Source organism: Hippoglossus stenolepis, chromosome 12 (assembly GCF_022539355.2).
Source record: "Hippoglossus stenolepis isolate QCI-W04-F060 chromosome 12, HSTE1.2, whole genome shotgun sequence".
Taxonomy (NCBI): Eukaryota; Metazoa; Chordata; class Actinopteri; order Pleuronectiformes; family Pleuronectidae; genus Hippoglossus; species Hippoglossus stenolepis.
In genome coordinates, this window is record NC_061494.1 from 7305841 (window position 1) to 7328143 (window position 22303).

At 41.2% G+C, this 22303-nt stretch overlaps 1 protein-coding gene across 1 annotated transcript in view; it reads left to right on the forward strand.

Moving 5' to 3' along the window:
• The window catches only part of wdr11 (WD repeat domain 11), a 55442-nt gene that overhangs the window by 27491 nt on the left and 5648 nt on the right, over window positions 1-22303 (forward strand). Inside the window, exons 12-24 of the mRNA XM_035172712.2 lie at window positions 2380-2486; window positions 6203-6278; window positions 7822-7930; window positions 8520-8641; window positions 9377-9524; window positions 12123-12229; window positions 12815-12929; window positions 14037-14208; window positions 14963-15071; window positions 17112-17174; window positions 17526-17591; window positions 19702-19891; window positions 21904-21999. Of these exons, the coding sequence (XP_035028603.1) occupies window positions 2380-2486; window positions 6203-6278; window positions 7822-7930; window positions 8520-8641; window positions 9377-9524; window positions 12123-12229; window positions 12815-12929; window positions 14037-14208; window positions 14963-15071; window positions 17112-17174; window positions 17526-17591; window positions 19702-19891; window positions 21904-21999 (1480 nt within the window). The remainder of the gene's footprint in view (window positions 1-2379; window positions 2487-6202; window positions 6279-7821; window positions 7931-8519; window positions 8642-9376; window positions 9525-12122; window positions 12230-12814; window positions 12930-14036; window positions 14209-14962; window positions 15072-17111; window positions 17175-17525; window positions 17592-19701; window positions 19892-21903; window positions 22000-22303) is intronic.

The window sequence follows — 22303 nt, forward strand, 5'->3', positions numbered from 1 at the left end:
ACAGATCGAAGCTATTTATAAAGATAAATTGTTGAGATTCTGCTCAATGCTGCATATGAATGGGTCATGAATACTTCAGTGCCAGAACCTCCTGCAAAAACACCCTATTCTCTTTTGCCTATTAATTTTTAAGTATTTTTTCTCTTGATGTGGGCTGGCAACAGGGACTGTGACTGACGAAACAATAACTCCATTCTCTATGATCCCAAGAAGAGGTGTTACCACTGGGCTAATGGAGAAATCCAGCCGGGACAAAACAATACATTATCTGCATCCATGTTTGTGCTGCGAAAAGTTATTAAAAGTAGTCACTTAATTTGATTGGGTTTTTGTATTCTGAAGAACTCAATTATTCCAGATTAATATGGTTTTCAGGACTGTTGTGATTGTGGTTGCTCATTACTCATAACAAGCTGACCGAAGCAATATCACAAGTGAAGTTGCAGAGTTATAGTTTTTGAAGTTCGTTTACAACTAGTGCAGTGCCCGTTCTAAACCTGCCTGTCTGGAATGGGCTGTTAGCTTGGCCTAATTATCTGGAGCTGGTTCAGAATTATTCATTTTTCATTAGTGAGTCCCCCTCAAATAGAGTATAATGTCACTTTTTATTGTTTGTGTACTGAACATTGTGTGAAGAGCTTTTTACAGCAGTCTAGGGAAGTTATAAATCTGCAATGAAGATTTTATAGTCATTGTTTTTCTTAAAATGAAACTGAATATGCTTTATTACCCTTCACGTGGGAATTATGTACAAGTTTGAATGATTTACCTAATGGGCTGTATATTTTCATCCAATACATGGTGGCTATTTCAGAAGTCTGTTAAGTACTCAACACAATGTTCAGACCCAAGTTCACAACTTTTCAATGTAAAAGCTCTGTAATTCAGATGGATACAAAGCAAGTGATTCTATGAACGTTGTTGCCGGAGATCAGCATCCTCGATGTTCAACCCTCGACAGCTGTCCACACTAACTGCATGGCACTGTTTGCCTGTTTATGCAAAGTTTATCTATCTTAAAGTCCCAATTCAACACTGCACTTCCTTGGGCCCTTAGCGATACACATGCCAAATGTGAAGCTGATAAGATGAATAGTTCACGAGATATGTGAGACAAAGATTTCCTGGTGTAGACAAAACAGATCCCTCAACATAGAAAGTAGTTACGTATTTGACCTAAATCTGGCTTTGTTTCAGGGAGGTTTTGTTTAATAGTTAACTCTTATGTCCTGCTGTGTTTCTGCTCTATGACCTGGTTCATCATGGTGCGCGTGGCGAACCGCACTGAAAGGAGATGAAGTCAGAACGCTGAGCCCCAAAATGCAACGGCCAAACGTCAACAAAGAGCAGGGCTGCGCGTGATTAGTTAGTATTCTCTAATGAGGAGTAAAACTATTTCACCAGGATTAATTAAGCTCGAGATTGAATCATTAATGCCGTTAAGAGATTGATCGGGAGCAAACGTGATTTGTTTGAGCAGAGCCAGGCTTTCTTTAATGAGAGAAGTTGGTATCCATGAATGTGAAACTCCAGCTTACTTTAGTGAGCTATGCAACACAAGCACAAGTTACTTGAAATGTCTGTAGCTGTGTATGTGTGGCGTAAAAGGGAGTGATTAGGCAGCGGATCTCTCTGCCTGGTTTCTGGTGTCACCGAGGATTTGAAGTACAGTACATGATGCTGAACTGCTTCTCATCTGCTTGTCATCTCTCACTGAATGCTTTTGTACACTGTGCTCACATGTGGCGCCTAGTATTTTACACATGCAAGCATTTGCCCATTGTTTATTTGCTTGGTGTTGCACTCTGCTCTGGTAGATTTGAACCCCTCGCGTTTTTGAATATCGGGAGGGTACGGAAAAGGACAAATAATGGAAAGTAAATGAATAACATAACAAACCCACTCAGACATTCATATCAAAGCAGTGCCATCAGATCAGGGCCGTCTCTGTAGAGCGCCGCTGTTATGTCCGCTGCTGTGACGTTCAGCATTAAGTTCAAAGCTGTGTGTTTTGTGCGTTGGGAAGAGCAGAGGTGCTTATGGAAATGAGTCCAGCAGCCCTTGCCCGATCACAGTCATGCCAAAGGAGGCCTGGCTACTTAGCATCTCATTTACATTTAGTGGGGAAATTGACTAATTAATCATGTGGCTATTTACCATCTCATTAGAGTGGAGTGTGTCTGTGTGTGTGTGCTCCCTGAGCTGTGCCCACCTCTAGAAACATTTTCATATCACACACTTTTTTTTACACTGTGCTAAATTAGAAGTAATACCTTGTCAGGATGTTACGGAAGGAATATTTCACAAATAAACTGCACGTATGGGATAGCAATATTATTCATGTAAATAAAAACCTGAGTGTGTGTGCTTATTCCGCAGGGGGATTGAATGGGTGAGTCTTACCAGTTTCCTATCCTTCGCCACTTCTTCCCCCAACAACATGGGCCTGGTGCGAAACGAGCTGCAGCATGTCGACCTGTCTACTGGTGAGAGACACACACGCACACGCACCACCTGAGGGTTACCATTATCACTTTTATGTTGGTCATGGTTCTTGATATTTCTGTTATGCTCACGACTCTACACTAACAAAGAGAATAAATACTCAACAATAAACAAATAAGCACTTCAGTCCCTCTCTCTCTCTCTCTCTCTCTCTTTCTCTCTCTCTCTCTCTCTCTCTCTCTCTCTCTCTCGCTCTCGCTCTCGCTCTCGCTCAATGTGATTCACTAAAGAATTAGGAGTATTGTTGTTCCACCTTTGTTGTTGGCAGCCCAGGTAGTCACAGAGCAGGATTGGAAAAAATATGGGCCGCAATTGTGCTGCACATCACACCTCTGATTTCACAACGCTGCATGTTATCTAAAATCGCACATGGGGGCGTTGATATGCCTGTTTAATTGGTTCAGTGTAAACAAGCAAAGGGGACGTATTGAGGGATCTTTAAATGATAATACAGTGGGATCTCTAGAAAACAGGGACTGTTTTTGTTCACCCCCAGGAAGTACTTACACACTCCTCCAAATTATGGTCCAAACCAAACAGTGTTAGGGTATCACCAAGGGAGGCCAAGCTCCGAAAATGAGATCCTATCATGAGTTCCCGCAGAGCGACATACCTTGCCTGAGCTCCTTGATGGGTCTATAGAATTACTGCAGCAGCAGTAAAGTCTTTCTGCAGTATATACAGTGCTATGTTTTCTGTGCCAAAAGTTGGAAAGTAACTTTAATGTGATCAGTTGGATGCGATGTTGGATATAAATAATTGATGAGCACTTTTATCATTTTGCACAAATTTCAACTTTAATGGGCGGTTTGAGAATTTTGCATGGACACAATAAAAAAATATGGTCAGAGTAAGGAATCGGTGGCAGAGCCTTTATCCCCAATTCAATCAGGCCAACGGTGAGGGTAAGTCACTTCTTTAATGAGTCTCTCCTAAGCTCTGGAGTCATCAAAGTTAACAGTCCACACCAATAGCTTTGGTTATAGCCCCATACACTTCCCAGCGCAGACATACTTAATTGTTTTTCCTTCTAAGTTCAAATGAGTTCAAGTGAATGAAATCCCCCAAGATGGTATTTATCAACCTAGGGTTAATAGATTCCAGGGGTCGCCAGACAAATAAAATCTACTGATCAGGCTTTTCATGTTTAACAAAGCGGATATAACCAGTTTTGTCAGATATCACATGAAACCACAATATGTCAAGTTTTTTGTTTGTAAATCAGGAGGCCACAGAACACAGCATTGTTGCAGCGGATCAGGGACAGAGGAAAAAATCATGTAATGCATCAAAATCTGCAGTGCCCAGAGCACGTTCAACAACACGCAGGTGCTAGCTGTTAAAAATAAACAAAACAGAGCTGTCATCAGAAATTCAACTTGAGTCTTTATTTCTTAACATTTATTTATCAGAGCATTCTGAACAATCACTCAAAGTCAGTGAAGGAGATGCACAGAAACAGCTGTTTATGGTTTTCATCTCTGTCATCTCTGTCGAACACCTCCACCCTCTCCCTCCCTCACATTGACGGTCCCTTCACGTCCCTGTCGTTTCCCTTTTGTCTGTAGATTGATCGCTACAATGGAGGGAAAGGAGGGCTGAAAGATCTATTTACAATGATGAAAAAAAAAGCAGGCTAAGAAACTCCATGTTCTCTGTCCGTCTATCAATTTGCCCTGCACCTTACACCAACACCCCCTAATGTATCCAGACTCATTTCACCACTTCACAGCACAAACTCTTGGTTAGCTGTGGTGCTTAGGGTAATCATATGCCAAAAATATTCAGACACCAAAAATCATTAAACCACTTTCCAGCCTACGGTGCATCTAATGGTATATGTGACAAAGGAGTTGCAGACATTGATTGGTGATCAATGTGTTTGCATGCGGGTAGTGGGAGAGGTTCAGAAGCCCCAATGTGATTATCCTGGGGGTTTGTGACTAGAAAAGGTTAAGAACCTCCGCTCTCGGGTGTCCTTGACTTGGAATGCAGCTGCTGCTCGTGGAGATAGGCTGTATGGATTTAGATGTCATGGCTCACATGAAAATATCAATATTTTTTAATCTGTCTGTGTTCAGTGCAGAGATGCAGGAGGTCTGGGAGGTCTTTGGTCTGGTGTAGAAACAAAATGAAAAGGAAAGCAGAGGGAAACGGCTTGCTACGTTCAGTCAAAACTGAATTTCTCAACAACTCAAGGATGTCATATTTGCAATTTATTCTACAGGAAGAAATGAGATGTTCATATTTAACAAGCATATAATGCTGAACCGTAACAGATGGAATCAGTTGCCTTTTTTGTCTGCTTATTTGAGTAACAGATTTATTCTTACCTTATCAGATATTTAATGTTACCTTAATTTTAGATGCTATATACCATCCAAAATTGTTACAACACCTTGATGTCATGGACCACATTCAGGAAGACTGCAGGCAGATTTTCACAGTTTTGTTTCTGTTTCTCGAGCATCATGCTCATTTGCAGAATCTATTCAGGCAAAGTGAGCATATTTTTGCATATTTATGTCCTTAAATAAAACAAATAAAAGTAGGTTTTTGCTATAAAAGGTTTTTTACTTCAGCTGTAAGAAAAATCCATTACATTACAGCTTGAGCATTTTTCTGATAAGATTTGAGACTCGAGGATGGAAAACAATTTTCCTCGCTCACCTTACTCAATGCTGGTGATGTCTGGTCTGTGCAGAAAATATAGCAGCTTTTCTGAATGGACGTATTAGTTATCTGGGAAACAATTTTTGGGTGCTGCACTAACCCGGGGGATGTTGGGCTTGAGACATGGCAGTAGATCCAGTTTGCACAGCCTCCTGCACGTTTGTATCATGTGTACAAAAGATAATTACCCCACTATTTATACATGCAAATTCATAGCTGGTGTCATCAGCTCAACACTCGAAGGTATTTCTCTGATAATCTTCCACAGAAGGTGAAGAGCATAAAAGTTCAGACATTACTATGTTAATTAGAAAAACAAAGCCTCTTCCCTTCACATAAAGCAAATGAAGACATTTTTACCCCGTGTCTTTATTGATGCATTTTGCTGCACCATGAAATGTGTTTCAGACCTTGGGTCGTATGTGTGAGTGTGTGTTAGAGACAATACTTGACCCTTTGTAATCAGGACATACGACCCCTCCCACTGTGTGTAACTGTGCAAACGTTAGAGGATATGGAGGAGACGGCTGCATTAGTATGGAGTGAGCCACACGTCCCCAAAGTTTTCCCTACACCATATGCTCAGCTATTTAATTCCATACAGGTACACGTCCGTCTCAACACACCTGTTGGAGTTCACCCCTCTTCCCCAAACCACCACAGGCTGCTCCGTTACTCGGACGTTTCAAACAGGCCACCTTCCAAAGTGTCCTCCAGAAAGTCCGATCAGCACTTTCTTGTGCAAACACGATACCATACACCTGAAGGGCATTCTTGTTTTGTTTAAAGGGGCACCTTGACACTCTGCATAACGTCTGGTGAATGGTGAGAATAAGTTGTCTGAAGTTTGCTCTCCCCCCTACTTCGGCAAAGAGAGATGAAATCAGGACGCAGCAGAGCTAAAGTGAAATGAGATGAAACAGTCTTTTCAGAGGTGTGAAGAGAGATACTGTCATCTGTGTTCCATCATCACCTCCTGTCTGTCACTTACTCTCTCCCTCTCCGTGGCTGCTGTGTTTTCCAGGCAGATGCTTTGCATTCAGAGGTGAGCGAGGAAATGATGAGCCACCCATTGAGATGATTAAAGTGTCCCACCTCAAGTGAGTTACCCCCTTCACCACCACCAACAAAACCAGATACCAACAACATCACACAATCTCTAATGCTTTTACCTGAGAAACACACACACACACACACACACACACACACCACACACACACACACACACACACACACACACACACACACACACACACACAATAAGGCCAACTGTACTTTAACATACTATATGAAATATTAACCCCCACACAGAGCCCTTCACCTTACTGCCTGGGGCCATCTCACCTTTGTCTCTCTCCTATCTTTATCCATTTGTGAACATTTAATTCAATATTTATTATGGTTGAAGGGAGCCTACGTTTTTTTTCTTTATTGTTTGACTGAAATTCTAATGGTATTCTGCTGAAAGAAAAGCACAAATCTTTCATTTCAGTTGTTTGTATCTGATTGTCCCCAAAAACCTTCAGCTCTTCATTCATATTCATGTTGCACGGTGTTCCTGATGGTGACTATTTTCTTCAATCGTTTTTGTGATATTCATAAAAATAAAAGCGCTTGTCTGCATTTACAGTCATCACACACTTTTTGAGAAATTAAACTATAGGCAAGGTTATCAGATACATATTCTCTGTCATTTGTGCTCGGTTGATCTTGATGTGTTGGAACTTTACTTTCTTTTCAAGGGCAACATATTTAAAAAATGCCAAACTATCTTGGTTCTTGCATTTTTTGATGTATATTTAGAATAAGATTAAGCTTATAATGTATCATATTGGAAAGTGACACCTTTAATTATTCTTCCGAGAACAGATGAAAACTGGGACTTGCAGTTTTTTGCTGTTTTGCTTACCCAGAGTAAAAGGTAAAATGTGCTCTGGAGGCCATAAAAAATGGTTGATACACAGGTCATGGCCATGCAAATTATATATTTATGTATATCACAAACAGGCTTCTGAAAAATTACAAATGACTGATGCATTAGGGAAATAGTCTGATGTAAAATAGTAAATTGTATGATGAGGTGCAAAATTATCTTAAAAGCACATCACAAGCTAAAAGGAGATAAAGAACTATGTAATTACTGGGCAGTGTATCATCTTTGTTTTTCATCTTATTACCATTTTATTTTAACAAGGCATTTTGCCCAAATCCCACCTTATAATTAAATAAGGCCTGGGGTTATAGTTACAGGGAGCAAGAGGGTAACAAGGGTTTACACACTGAAGGACATGTCACAAGTCGGAATGTATGATTCGTGCTAGAGAACATTTTTCTTCTTCTTGCTCTTTGACTACAATAAGGGCCTCTAACAAATACTACAATATGAAAGAGACAGTCAAACAGAAGAAAAAAAACACATGAACAGAAAAAATACCTGAGCAGGTAAACATGAACTCATTCTGTCACTGTCAGTCCTGGTGATCTGACACTTTGCTGACGAAGTAGCAGCTTTGCATCCAACGTTTAGACATCCAAGATAAATGGCAACCATTTTTGTTACTAGCACAAGAAATCGTATAGCGTGGGTTGTGCACAGTTTATATTTTTGAGACTCAATGTGTGTGTTGTGATGTCCGTCCTCAGACAGTATCTGGTGGTGGTCTTCAGAGACAAACCCCTGGAGCTTTGGGACACCAGGACAGGAACACTTCTGCGGGAGATGGCTAAGAACTTCCCCACTGTCACTGCTCTGGTAATGATGAAATGTTTTCAGTTACGTAATCACTTTAACAAAGCACAAGGTTAATCGTATTGTCTCTTTTCCTTTGGTAATAGTCTCCCATACTTTTAGACCCCTTTCCCTTTTTGTGTTTGTGTGGCCCATTTGAAAGATTAGTCTGCAAATTTCAGTAACCTCAGCAAAGAACAGAGGTTTCATTAGGCCGGAGAAATACTCATAAAAAAAGAGTTATGCTGGGGAAACTTCGCAGTGGGGCTGTAAAAGCCTCCACAGGGCAAATAAAAATGCCAGTAACAATAATAATACATGCCGGCCTCCCCCAGCCCCATATTGCTGTCTCATTTCCATATTGATTACAACCTTGAGTTAACCAGGCTACAGCCACAGTGCTCCGCCAGTTAGGATGACTGCATGGATTGGGGAAATCAGCTCTCTTGTGTGTCTTGGTCTCATTTATGTAAGCATCTACTGTAAATGCAAATCCCTTCCTTTTCCCTCCTTCCTGTCTCTGTCCGGGTTTGTTCTTATGTCAGCAAATTTGATTGTGTCTGGGTCTTTGTCTGGCTTTGTCGCTGTAACTGCAACCTGTGTGTATAAACAGGAATGGTCCCCGTCCCACAATCTGAAGAGTCTAAAGAAGAAGCAAATGGCAGCGAGGGAGGCCATGGCTCGGCAGACGGTGTCAGACGCGGAGCAGAGTTGCGTTGAATCCTCAGTCATCAGGTCAGCATCATAACGCTGAAGGTTTTGGTTTTGTTATGTTAGAAAGCTATTTATCATAGAGTGACATGTTGCTTAGTTGAACACTCTTATGCACATTTAAACAGTATAACTAGTCGTGGTAAAGGTGGAAATCAAATCAATCGAAGGTGGAAATGATATCAAAGAAGCCAATAGCGGTCAAAAGTAATACATTATTTCAAACCTATTTTATACACCTTTTTGAAACTTAGGTGGCTCAATGATATGGCATGAGTTAAAGCTATTTTGTGAACAATTAAAATTAAATAAAAAAAGTCACAGCAATTAATGACACACTTTTTGATCTCGTCTTTGTTTTAGTCTTACATACCCCCACTACTGTAAGATTAACTCAATTCAAGTTTTCGACAGCACCCATTATTGGTGATCATTAGTATATTTTATTAATATCTAGAATCCAGAATCACTTGTTAACTAGATTTCACATGAGTCACAACGCTATAGACTTTATGCGATTATATTGTTTTGATGAAGTTAATTGAGCCTCTCTCTAATCTTCCTGCACCATAGTCTGGACACTGCACAGCCCTCTCTGTGGTTAAACTACCCCTGTTTGGATAGCAATGCCAGAGGGCAAAATATCAGTTGTGAAAATATCAAGATGTCAAAATATTTCACACTGGAAAGTGTTTTCAAAAACTGACATGTTGTGCTTATCTGAGAAGATTGTCTCTTTGTGTGATTTCCCTGCTACAGTCTCCTACAGGATGCAGAGAGCAAGTCAGAGACCAGCCAAGCCATCTCAGCCAGAGAGCATTTTGTATTCACCGACACAGACGGGCAGGTCTACCACATCACCGTAGAGGGCAACACAGTCAAAGATGGTGCACGAATTCCCCCTGATGTGAGTCTAGAGACTATGTGTCTGTTTTATGTCTCTCCTTTTATGTCAGTGATCCTTGAACAAGGCTTTTCCTACATGCTCTATATCTCTGTGTCTCCATTCAGTTTAATATTTGGTTAAACCCTTCTGCACACAAGATCTGAATCTGTCTCCTCTCACGACTTTTTTCTCTCCTCTCTTTGTATCAGACTGTTATCTGTCTAATCTATTAATCAATACTTTCACTCAGTATTTTAACGTACGCTGTCCTTTGTACAAAAAATCCCCACCACATCACATTTTTTAAACTAATAAATCCTGTTTTCATCCTTAATCTGTCATCTTTTCTTCCGTTTGTCTTCTTGCATCCCTCTGGCATTGTCATTATCTTTTTTGCAATATGCACTATTCTTCCTTTTTTTCAAAGAGAATGAAAATAAGTCTTTCACATTCATTTCTTTGCTGCTTTTGTGATCAAGCATCTGCATTATGTCAGAAAATAAACTCCTTTTTGGAGCTCAAAAGAAAAACTACTTCCTGGTTGTAAGCCAACATCTGCAGTTTCCTCCTCGATCAAGTAAAAGCCATCACTCCCCCTCTGCATCCTGTGTCCTTCAGTTTTTTTTGTGAGGCTTGTGTGGGGGATGATATAGATGCTGGCTTCAACAACAAAAAAGTTGCCAACTTCTTGTGCAGTAATAAACTGCATGGAATCAAGGTGAAGGTTCAGCTTAAGTCTTTATGTTTTTGGCAGATCAAACTTTCTTTTCTTTTTTTTTCAAGAGAACAAACGGCCAACTGAAGGTGTGAGATGTGGAGTGTTTCATCAGTTTGTCCCAGATACTGCATGTTTTCTGTACGAGTTCAGATCGTGACTCAGACTCGGGGAGAGAGAAACTTTCATTGTATTTACTTGAAAAGCATCTGATGCTATGCAAGTTATTAATTTGCTGAGAGAGAAGTGGCAACAGGATGTTTTATCTGCATTTCGTTACATTAGATGTCAATGTGTCACTACTAGCAAAGATCTATTTCAAATTTTTTTTTTCAAATACAGTATTACAGCTCTTGTATGCAAAGCCTTTTATGAAGGTTTTGGCTTCAGGAACATTTTCAGACTCATTATCTCATTGTGACTTGTTATTGTGTCGGGGTGAGTCATGCTATAGAGTGGGAGGAACCATCTGTTATTTGTTGTTGATTGTTGCATTTTAAAAATGTTATTATCACTAACTTTTATTTCTTTTTGTTACAATTCAAGATTGTAAAAGTGATCTAGCTCCATACAGTATTTCCAAAGGAAAGCCACTTCAGTATATCCTCTCTCAAGTCAATATCTGTGCAGCGAATAGAGCAGTAAAGCAGGCTCTCTTTTTCTTCGCTCTCTACCTGCGTACCTTCACCCCACACAGGCAGACACTGGAGGTTTACCTGGGGATTTCAAAGCCTTATCTCCTTGACGGCTGCAGATTCATAACTCAAAGATTTGCATACCCCAAAGCTTTTACAATCCGTTCAGGATGATAAAGGATCTTCATATCTCTGTCAGGAAAGTAAATGAAACTAGCCTAAAAAGTTTTGTCCTATCGCCCACTGTGCTCACGCTGAAGGGGATCTGACACATCAGCGTTCTGTTTTGTCGCACTGGCCTAATTATACTCAGACGGCGTGCTTGTTTACGACTCGACTGTTGAAGATATTTTCATTTATTTTCCAGTTTTCATCCACACTCAAACTTTCAGTCTTACGGAGTACGGCTGTCAAGATATCTGATTCTCACAAGAAGATTAGCATGTCAACAATATTATCATGATTCTTACAGAAAGTTTGAAAAATAATAACAACAAAAACTATTTTGGAGGCGCTTGATTGATTCACACTATAATATTTTATAATACCACAACATCAATCATTTGAATAATGATAACAATAATAACAGTTATTGTCAATATTGGGACATCTAGACGCCCCTACTGGGGAGTAGGAAGATGTTTATAGTCGAGGATTAAAGGGGGTGTCACCAATTTGTCTTGTATTTTTTTTCTCAATACTTTAATTATTCAATCATGTAGATTAGAAGATAATCATTGACTTCAGTTGCCTTTTAAGACAAAGGTTTTCTCGGTACTTCAATGATTCAACTACAGCAACTCACTAGTGCACCTCGTATAGAGTAATCCTCATAGTTTCAAGAAGGCATGATGCTTAAAGGTCCAGTGTGTAAGATTTAGGTGTAATGGATTTATTGGCTGAAATTGAATATAGAGAAATCCTAATGATGTTTTCACTAGTGTGTAATCAATCATCTAAATTGTACGAATTGTTTTCTTACCCTAGAATGGGCCCTTTTATATTTAAATACTTTACATTTACAACTGGAGCGGGTCCTCTCTACAGAGGCCGCCATATTATTTACAGTAGTCCAGACTGCAACATGCAACTTCACCACTTAATTTCACAAAATTCTACACACTGAACCTTTAGAATTAGGACTTGCTCTAAAAACTGTTTAGGTTCATGTCAGTGTTTTTCAGATTCTTGAATCTTTGTGCAGTGTACAAATGTACGGCTCTCCTCCCTTTGTTCTTTTTTGAAAAAAATTCTCTTCCTGTGTTGCAGGGAAGTATGGGCAGTATCGCCTGCATTGCCTGGAAAGGTGACACATTGGTGCTTGGAGATGTGGACGGTAATCTCAACTTCTGGGACCTCAAAGCTCGTTTATCCAGGTGACAACTACACTCTACTGTATAATGGGTCACGGTGTAATAATAAAATGTGCAACAAAAAATGTTCCTGTACAGAATGTCAATGGATTGATTATCAAGATAAGCATGTTAATGTTTAACTTTAGAGTTGTGTAGAAGAAAATAGGTTTGAAAAATGCAGAAAGTCTGTAATCTCAAAATATCATAATATAAAATCTGATATATCATAATGGTTTTGATATAAAACATGAGGCATTGCAGTAAGTTCTGTGAATTTTGACAATTCATTTGAACACATAGGACAAGATGGTGAATAACCGTTGTGTGTTTGAAGGGTCTCCCACACTAGTTTAATAAGTTGCCAAACACCAGCAGATGTTAGCGACCACCAGTGGATGTTAGGCACATTTCATCACATGACTCCCTCAGGCCCACAACAGGCTGATCAGACCTGGGTGTGTGTCCCTTACATCTTGGGGTCCAGTTGGGATCGGCCCTTCTGATCCAGAGCCATTGGCTGCAGCGTTCTGCAGTCCCTGATGTTTCTTTCATGGTCTGGTGCAGGGAGATTAAATAAATCAATCTCAAAATGACCAATGCTTTCAGGGGGATCCCGACACACCGTGGCTGGGTGAAGAAGATTCGCTTTGCCCCAGGGAAGGGCAACCAGAAGCTGTTGGTCATGTACACAGATGGAGCAGAGGTCTGGGACACCAAAGAGGTGAGGCTCCATGCACCAGCTGCTGCCGGTGCCATAAAATTGTGTTTTTTTTTATTTGAGCAAAAAGCCTGCAACATAATAATATGTGGGGAAAAATTGTGAAGTGGTCTGAATACAGTTTGAATGCACTGTAAAGTCCCAGCATACATCAACCTGTAAAGGTTCATATACACAAGTCTTAAAAGCTCTCTGCTGACATATATAGGTTAAACCGTAGAAGGATGGATGGTCCTAATTTCTGTGAGCGCTGTGCACCCTCGCTCTCTTTAACTTTGTTTACCAGAAGTTATATAGAAAGTCCTCCCTCTGTGCAGTCTTCATTTCAACTCATCTAAGGATCCCTCTGGCTAGTTCACACTGCAGTTTATCACTTAAGTCTAATGCCATGACTGGGCTTTTCTTTTCTTTTTTTGTCTTTTGTATCCACACCGTAATATTTGTTAGCTTACCCAGCAGCAATGAGTGTTAAAAATGGAAGAACAGATGAATGTGGACACAGAACAATGCTCTGGTGTATTAAGTGGTGCAGGGTGGAGGGAGATGGTCCCAACGGAGCACTATTTTCTAGATGGAGGTGATGTGCTTTTCTTAAGAGGAGCCTAGATAAGACAGTTTTCCGTCCCGAGTCGTAAAAACGAAACAACAGATGGATCAAGCTGCAGAGGGAAACGAGCAGCGGCTATAGAGCAGGAAAGAGAGGGAGAGAGGTGGAGGAGCAGGAGAGAATGAGGGGAGGAGAGGAGGTGCAGGAGAGATTTCCAAAATGCTTCAGTGCTCTGCTGACAGCTGGGTTGCACTGACTCCCATACATTCACATAAAATGCCAGAGAGGGAGGTTTTGGAAAAGTTTATCCACTGACTCCTCTGTTCTTTATCCTGCTATACACAATGTCAATAGGTTTACAGTAGCACTACATTTTTGCCATCCTTTGTTGTTAATCCATTAGGCTTTTATTGAACCCAAAAATCATCCCATATTGTGTCTTTCTCCCCTTGAATTTGGCTTTTTTCATTTCCTACCAACTCCCTGGACTCTTGCAGATGCTGTAAACGAAGCCTCAAGGTGACAGTTTGAGTTGAACTACCTCGACCCCCTCTCTCTTACAGGTTCAAATGGTCAGCAGCACGCGCATCGGTCGCAACGTGAACTACCGCATCCTAGACATCGACTGGTGCACATCAGATAAGGTTGTGCTGGCCTCCGACGACGGCTGCATCCGAGTGCTGGAGATGGCCATGAAGTCCGCCAGCTACAGAATGGATGAACAAGACCTGACGGGTGAGCCGGGGATGGAGGGAAATAAAAATAACATTAGCTGCTTTCACACATCCAATGAAGTCCAGGTAATCTCATGACGTTCAGAGAGGCTGAATGTGAGAAGGTAAATGTCCAAGTGAGAGGCTCTGGACTTTCCCCGCAGTTTTTACTAGGGGGCTGGCCGGAAAAACTTAATGAGCCGATGTGAGAATACAGCAGAGGTTTCTCAGCAGGATTTACAGCGAGTAAGTGACAGCCACTTACTCGCTGTTGACGGCGTTCCCAACACACAAAAAGAATAAAAATATCTCAGGATGAAAAAGCCACACACGAAGAAGACACAGATGAAGATGTCAGGAGAGCTTTTGGTGATGAGAGCTGACGCCGGTGTCGATGTGTTGTAGACGATAACGTGCTCACCGCAGCAGAATTTATACGAGACATCCTGCCTCTCACTGCTGCACCATTCCTCACCTGCACACACTATCGAGATTTCTGTTTTATGAACGCGACTGATTGGAGCATCTCCTGCTGCACTGTGCATGTGTTACAGGCAAACTCCGGAGAAAGTCCAGACCTAATTGTGTGGACCTCCTCTGGAGTTGGTCTGAAAAAGACTTAGAAAAGAGAAAAGGAGACGAGACATAGTAGATTCTTATGTTGAGAGAAATTATTAGCTTTTTAAGATCCATAATGGCAGATGATAGTGCTCTTTGTGATGATGGCTGTTAACAGCTTAACATTCTGTGTCTTGGTTTGTGGGGAACATGTTCAGATCCAGTGTGGTGTCCTTACCTGCTGGTTCCCAGAGCCGCTCTCACCCTCAAGGCATTCCTTCTCCTGCAGCCCTGGTCAGGAACCTTCACCATGGATATCACTCAAGTGTAGGTCTCACCTCTGTTTAACTATCTATCGGACATGTGGAAAATTGCTGGTATATATTTATTTTTCCCCATTGCACAAAACACATTTTAAGCTCTTTTGTTAGCTGTGTCGTCTACAAACACAATAACACAAGTGCTTGTTACAGTATATGGATGTCAGTGCCAGCAGCTATAGGGATTATTCAAACTGAGGATTTTTGCTCATGCTGGTAAAACAATGTCAAGAAAAAATTCAAATAAAGATAAGGGGTGATGATACTGATATCATACAACGGCAGTGGTGATGTGTTGATATCATTGACAATCACACTTTGCTTGAAATAAACGCTATATGGACACAAACCCTAAGCAAGCTTATTGAAAAATAAAACATTGTGGTGTTAACGGACTATTTAGTGCTGGAGATGCCCTGTGCCAGTCTGCAAGATAAATATCAAGGCTGATCATTGCATTTTGAAATTAATTGTCTCGGAGATGTAAAGTCTAATCAAGTCTAATCCTCAGTTGTGTCCACCGGCTGTAAAATACAAACCCAACGGGTACTTATCCCTGAAGCTAAATCAAGTAGAGCAGCTCCTTGATAGAGGCTAGTAGTTTAAATTATTGATATCCAAACAGCATGCATTAGCATTGAGCAGAGCTGCTATAGGTTAAACTGCATTTAAACTTACAGACTGTATATTGATGATTTCTTTTTAACTTATCTGCAACAGTTACAGGCGGGCTTCAACAGTATGTCATGCCAGGTTCCTGAACATATCTAAATCAAAATCGTTAGCTTCATGTAGAGCTGTTATCGGGCTGATTGGCCTTTTGTATTAAAACATATTAGTCCCACTTTCAGCAGATATGGGATCATGGTCAAAAGTTGGTAGTGCCATCCTCGTTCAATACATTAACTTTTGAGGCAAATTTTAGGTTTGAAGCAGTTATTTCTAGTAATACATGAAACAGAAACTTAATTGTGAATTCATTCATTTCAATCATCAAGTAGTTGCATAGATATATTTTCTCATACAACCATTTTAAGAAGTATTTTTCTTCAGTTATTAGGTCTTTAAGTCTCTAAGTAGAGCCAGGCCATTGTTCTTCACACAGGTCACACTTGAATGTCTTTTCCTTAAAACAGCAGCTCACTGTGTGTCTAGGTTGGCTGTCATGTTACTAATGAGGTGCACAGTCATAACAAACAGCCAGGCTCTCTGTGTCTCATGCAGTCTGGGAGAAACCTCAAGATTTTCTGGAGACGGATCAAGCGGAAGTAGTTATTCTTAATACCGATGCATAAATGAGATCAGGCTGATGAGCCGTACGGTAATCTTCCCCTGACTTCGCTCACAGAGGCACGAAAACAATAAGATGCATACTAAGTGGAAACAATTAACAAAATTTGAAAAACAATTATTGGGATCTACGATGTGAGTCTATTGCCATGTGAGAAGATGTTGGTGTTAATACACCCTGTGAAGGAGGACAGCCTTCAGAGTTAGACAATCTCTCCTCTCCTTGATGTATCAAGCACCAGTAAACTGCCTCTTCAGACATCTGGGTCTCCTGAAGCTCACTAGGCTTTCCATCACAACCATAACATATGGCAACCACCCAAGCATTTCAGTTTATTAGCCTTCATCAAAAAACACCTTTGTAAACAAGTCAACATGGGAGCCAATAAAGACCGTCCTCAGAGACGCAAAGTATCTCTGTTTGTTCAGACAGCTACGGTGCATCTGTGTTTAACTGTAGCCTGGTGTAAGTGTGCCCCATTTAATTGAGCCCTTATAGTGCAACACTGCTTTCTTTCATTAACCACACACGGCTGGCGGCTTATCATGACTCAGGCAGCTACATTAGCAGCGGCGCGAAAGGTGCTACCTGACCTCAGCGTAAATGTAAGAGTAGAGCAATCTATTACTGCCTGACACCACAAATCGACTTCTCTTAACAAGCTGGTTCTCAGCTTCCCATTTAATATCAGGTCAGGTTTTATTTTAGGAAGAAATGAGAGGAGCCATTTGACTGAGTTTGATCCTTCTGTTTCAGAGACTACACTGAGAAAAACGAGATAAAAGGTCTCATCCAGGAGCAGCTCAACTCGCTGTCTAAGTGAGTCATTACACTACTGCTGTGTCTTTTAAAGGCAATTACACACTGCAGCTCAAAGTGGAATATTTGATATTGTCATAATTGAAACGTCAACAATCACATGTTAATTCATGAGTGTGTATGTTTGCCATTGTCTTAGTGCCAAATGTCAGTTTTTGTTTTAATGTACTTTTGGATTGCAGTCAGAGTCCCAGCGTCCTTTGTGTTTAAAACAGCAGGCCCAAAGAGACATGTACTGAAGTCTGTGGGTTCACAGATAAGAGAATCTCCTCTCACAGCCACTCTGTGCCTGCTGTGTTTGAGAAGTGCAATTTATGGGTTCTGATTGTAAGTCTCTGATTGGCTCCCCAGTGATGTGAAGAGTGTGCTACAGGACCCAGAGTTCAGTCTGTTGCAGCGATGCCTCCTGGTTTCACGGTGAGTCCCAACTCCACATGGAATAAGCCGCAGTTTGCTGTCTGCCCTCATGGCACCTTGTTCAGGAGGGGTAACAGGAACCCCAGCTCAATTATTTTGTTAACTTTTGAAGACTTGACATGAAAGTGAGACTCGCTGAGTTCTAACAAATGTACAGTTTTTATAAACTGTGAGATAATAATTAACATTCAAACCCTGATCCAATCCGGTATTCACATCTGACTCTGCTGGTCCACAAGCTGCAAGCACTACAGGTGTGAACCCACCTAAGATGCATTGAGGACTGATCTGGGCCACATACTGTATGGTCACACTGTTTAAGCAGTGTGTACGTAAACATGTCCTGGGCCACATTGAAGGACCAACTACTACAATTGACATCAATAAAAGCTTACATCATTGTAGGACTACACATTGATTCACATATGGTCTTTCAAAAACAACAATGACATACATGTGTTTATGTGTATAGAGCATGTGGAGACACTTACTTACATCAGGTGTGAACTGTTGTACATCTGAACAGGGCCCTAGAAGTGAAATGGGCCTTCAGGATACTAACACTCATCATAGTGTAAAACACTATACAACAAGAGGGGCAAATCAAGTGCATACCTCCACCAAGGCCAATGCCCTATCTCGACCTGTCAAACCAGAATTATCTGAACTGTGGCAGACTGCCATATTTTAATTTGTCCTGCCAAAGTTTCATAATGAGCCAATTTGTCGTCTCATTATAACAAAACAGATCTGCAACTTGGTGTTTTGCTCTGATGATGCATTGTATAGTTGTGTGCAGCGCTATTTACAGCATACTCGCTCCTGCTATCGTCCATTAAGTTGTTGCCGTTCGTGCAGACAGTCAGACCTCATAGTTTTAATTGCAGTTGTGTGTGCACTCGCAAGAGTTATGCAATGCAATTGTCTTTCACCCTTTAGGCTGTGTACCTGTCACTTGGAATATGTTGTGCGAGAAAACAAGTGAAACTAAATTCCAGTATCCACCCAATTATTCCTCTCTGCAGCTCAATTTTATGGATTCTTTCCTGAGCCATTCTGCATCCTTCCACAAGTCTCATGGTAATCTGTCCGGTAGTTTTTGTGTAATCCTGCTAACGAACAGACAGACAGACAAACAAAGCATAACCTTTTTGGTGGAGGTAACAATGTGACAGTGAGCACTGAAGCTGTTTATGTTTAACAGAACACATGTTAAACTTGTCTTTGACTACATAACGTCTTCCTGTCTGTTTGTTTGAAAGCTCAGGCAGGAGTTTGGTTTACAGGGAGTGAGGCTAGTTTTTTGCCGTGTCAGGGATCAGTGATTGAACACAATATAATTCAAACAAGCAAGACATAATTAGATAGTTTGGAAAGGATTTTTCTACAGAAGATTGTCTGTACTGTAATTGTATATTTTCATATCATCATTCGCTCCTTCACAGCTGTAATGTAATGGGAAAAGATAAGCATGCTGATGCAAGATTATGATCCAAATGTGCTGTTGAATAATTTAGTTCTAAAAATGTCGAGTTATCAGCCACAGTAACAGGGCTTACTGTGCTCTCACTGTACAGCCGTTCTTTCCACATCTCCACAAGAAAGCATGACGTGTGAGAGCTTTTGTCAGCAACTCTGATCTCAGCTCTGCTCCACTTCTCATTTCCCTCAAGCATGTGGAAAATCTAGAACAGCCAGTCTGAGCAGAGATGCAATACCCCCCTTCAATTTGCATCCTGTTATTAAAGCCACGAAGTACCTGGAAAGTCCTACGGACCGTTTTGGGACCATGGATGCTGTGACCGATCTCATGTCTCTGCATCTGGCCGTCCAAGTTTCCATGCTGTTCTTGACACGGCAAGGTTACCTAGCAACAGCCTGTGCAGATATGTTAAAGGGGGGTAAACGACACAAGAACAAGCAGAGGGAAGTGGTGAACGGGTGGAGAGGAGCTCGAAAGAGCGAGGCGTGGTCTAAGGTCATAAGTGAGCAGATTACTAGGAAAAACCAAGTGACACGTTGATTCAGGCTTTACAGTTTGACTAAATTCTCCACAGAGAAGCCTTATCTACTCTGAGCCCAGCTGATGTGTTGTTGTGGTGAACCGCAGGTTGTTCGGGGACGAGTCAGACCTTCACTTCTGGACGGTGGCATCCCACTACCTTCAGTTGTTTGCTCAGGCTCGTCAGCTCAGTGTGGCCACAGCAGACGGTCAGGCCCCGAGTGAAGGCATCCCGCCATCACAACAGAACCACCTGGACATTTGCCACGACGTCCTGTGTGAGAGCTCGTACTTTCAGGTCAGTAGAAAAAAAGAAGAGGACAAAGTGTTTATCTGTTTTATTGCCTTTTCTTCTCCTTGGCAGACAGAGACAATAGAGACAAACACATGATCGCAGGCGACGTTTAAAAATACATTCTCCCAAGAGTCCTTCAGACACACTTAGTATCTTCCAGTCAGTCCCACACAAACGCACATACACCAACACCCTGTCCCTTGTTACCCACAGTGTCAACAACATGGTCACGCTCACGCAGTACATTCTATTATTAAAGACATTGTGCATCTCCTCTGTTGTCTCACTAAGCCGCCGTCTTCAAGCGACGCAGCTCACACTTTTAAGCCTCAGAGGTCAAACTCATCGTTCACTTCATTCCTCACTACATTTAATCCCCCTGACATTTTCCCTCAATGATTTTAGCCCACACCAGGATACACTCAATTAAATAAAACACCCTGCATTGTTTGTGCCGTATCATTGCTCGGATCAATGCGTCTCGCTGATGACACCAGCGACCCGGCATCGAGGGACCTTGTAAACAATACCCCGAATCCTCTTTATTTATTTTTTTCAACTTTAATTATCGACCTCTCTCGCTCCAAAGAGTATTAGAAAAGTTTCTTCCAAAGATGCCTATTGCTTGGCCCTTCACTGCTGTGTCTGGCCACATCACTATGCCGCTTGACACAGCACCGCACTGGACAAAGACATCCACCTTCATGTTTTGATAGTGAATGCAAAGGTTTTGTGTCCAGGCTGGAAATTACTTCTGTGGACTTAACTTTAGAAGAGTAGTTTGTAAAAAAATTTTTAAAAAAAGCAAGTGGGAAAGTAATTCTTAAGATTGCCCACTGCACAAGTGAAGACAGGCATTCCCTAGTTTCTGTTTTTTCCCCCCCACAAGGCTCTGTCAGGGCACCCGAGGGAGCAGAGGAGAGGAGAGAACGTTTTCTTTCTTTGATGAAACACGATTAGCCAGTTAAGAAAAAATGTCAAGTAGCTTTTAGCTCTCGCTGAAGTTTCAAACTGCCGAATGAAGAGGGATTTCACTGATTTCAGTCAGTAGTTGTCCTGTGGAAAAGTCTCAAACTAGCTCATCGTTTTTTATTTCTTTCGTTGTTTTTCAGGACGTTTTATGGTCATGCACCATTCTGTTTTTGTGGAAGTTCTACTCCCCGTTAATGAGGAACCACACAGGGATCGCAAAGTTTGGAGTTTGAAAGAGTTACCCAAACATTCTGCAGCCTCACTCGGCTCCTGTCGTCATAAAGCAACTTCAGTTGCAGCAGCATGTCTGTAATTACTAATAACCACGACTCCAATACAGAGCACACGACTCTGAAGCTACTAAACTAATTTGGTATCTCTGTGAGGATTTATGCCCCCGGCTGTTACACACAGAATAATTCATCATTATAAAAGGTACAAAAAAGCTTCTGTGGCAGATAAAGATACATAAATGTTCACACAGGCAAACATACACACGGCGTATGCAGCTAGTTCTCTGCTATGCAGTTGTCTCCTCCCTCATTATATCATTTTCCCTCTCCAAACTGATAAGCTCATATATTTTAAAGCATCTATTTCTGTTTTAATGTTTCATGCTCATCCTTTGGTTCAGTGAAAAACATCTGATCTCTCATCAGGGACTATGAAGTGAAATAACGGGTATAAATCCACCAGTAATGAAAGTCGGTATGGGAGGCACATGCACCAGAGACACTGAAAACTCCTGAATATTTTAAAGACTTTATTATTATAGTCTCCATGTCTGGGCTTTGTATTCTTATAATTCTTCTCCAAACCTTTTTTGCTCATCATCACTCATAAAATGTCCTTATATAAGCTATGTATGATATGTGTGTAATCTGTGTATCAACTGATTTGCATAGCTCTCTCTCACACACACACACACACACACACACACACACACACACACACACACACACACACACACACACACACACACACACACACACACACACACACACACACTCTCTCTCAAAACTACCTTTATCTCTGCTCAACAGAAGTTCCAGTTGGATCGGGTTCACCTGCAGGAGGTGAAGCGCACCAGTTATGAACACACCAAGAAGTGTGCAGACCAGCTCCTCCTGCTGGGTCAGGTAGGTACTACACTACCACTTCACATTCTCTTGAGCCTTATTTCAGACTCATAGGTAAATATCAGTATAGAAATAAAATAAAAACCAAAAAATAGAAATAAAATCATAACACTTTTCAGCTTTGCATGTGAGGTTGGGTCACAAACACATCATTATTTGCCGCCCAAAGCTTTTTCATTTTTGCTTTACCAATAGGCTCAGAAATAATTGTTTAAACATCATCTCGACACATAGGAAATTTGCATGCCAGCATGTTTCCTCATGCACAGTTTCTAGCACTGACGTTTCAAATTGTTGTCACATA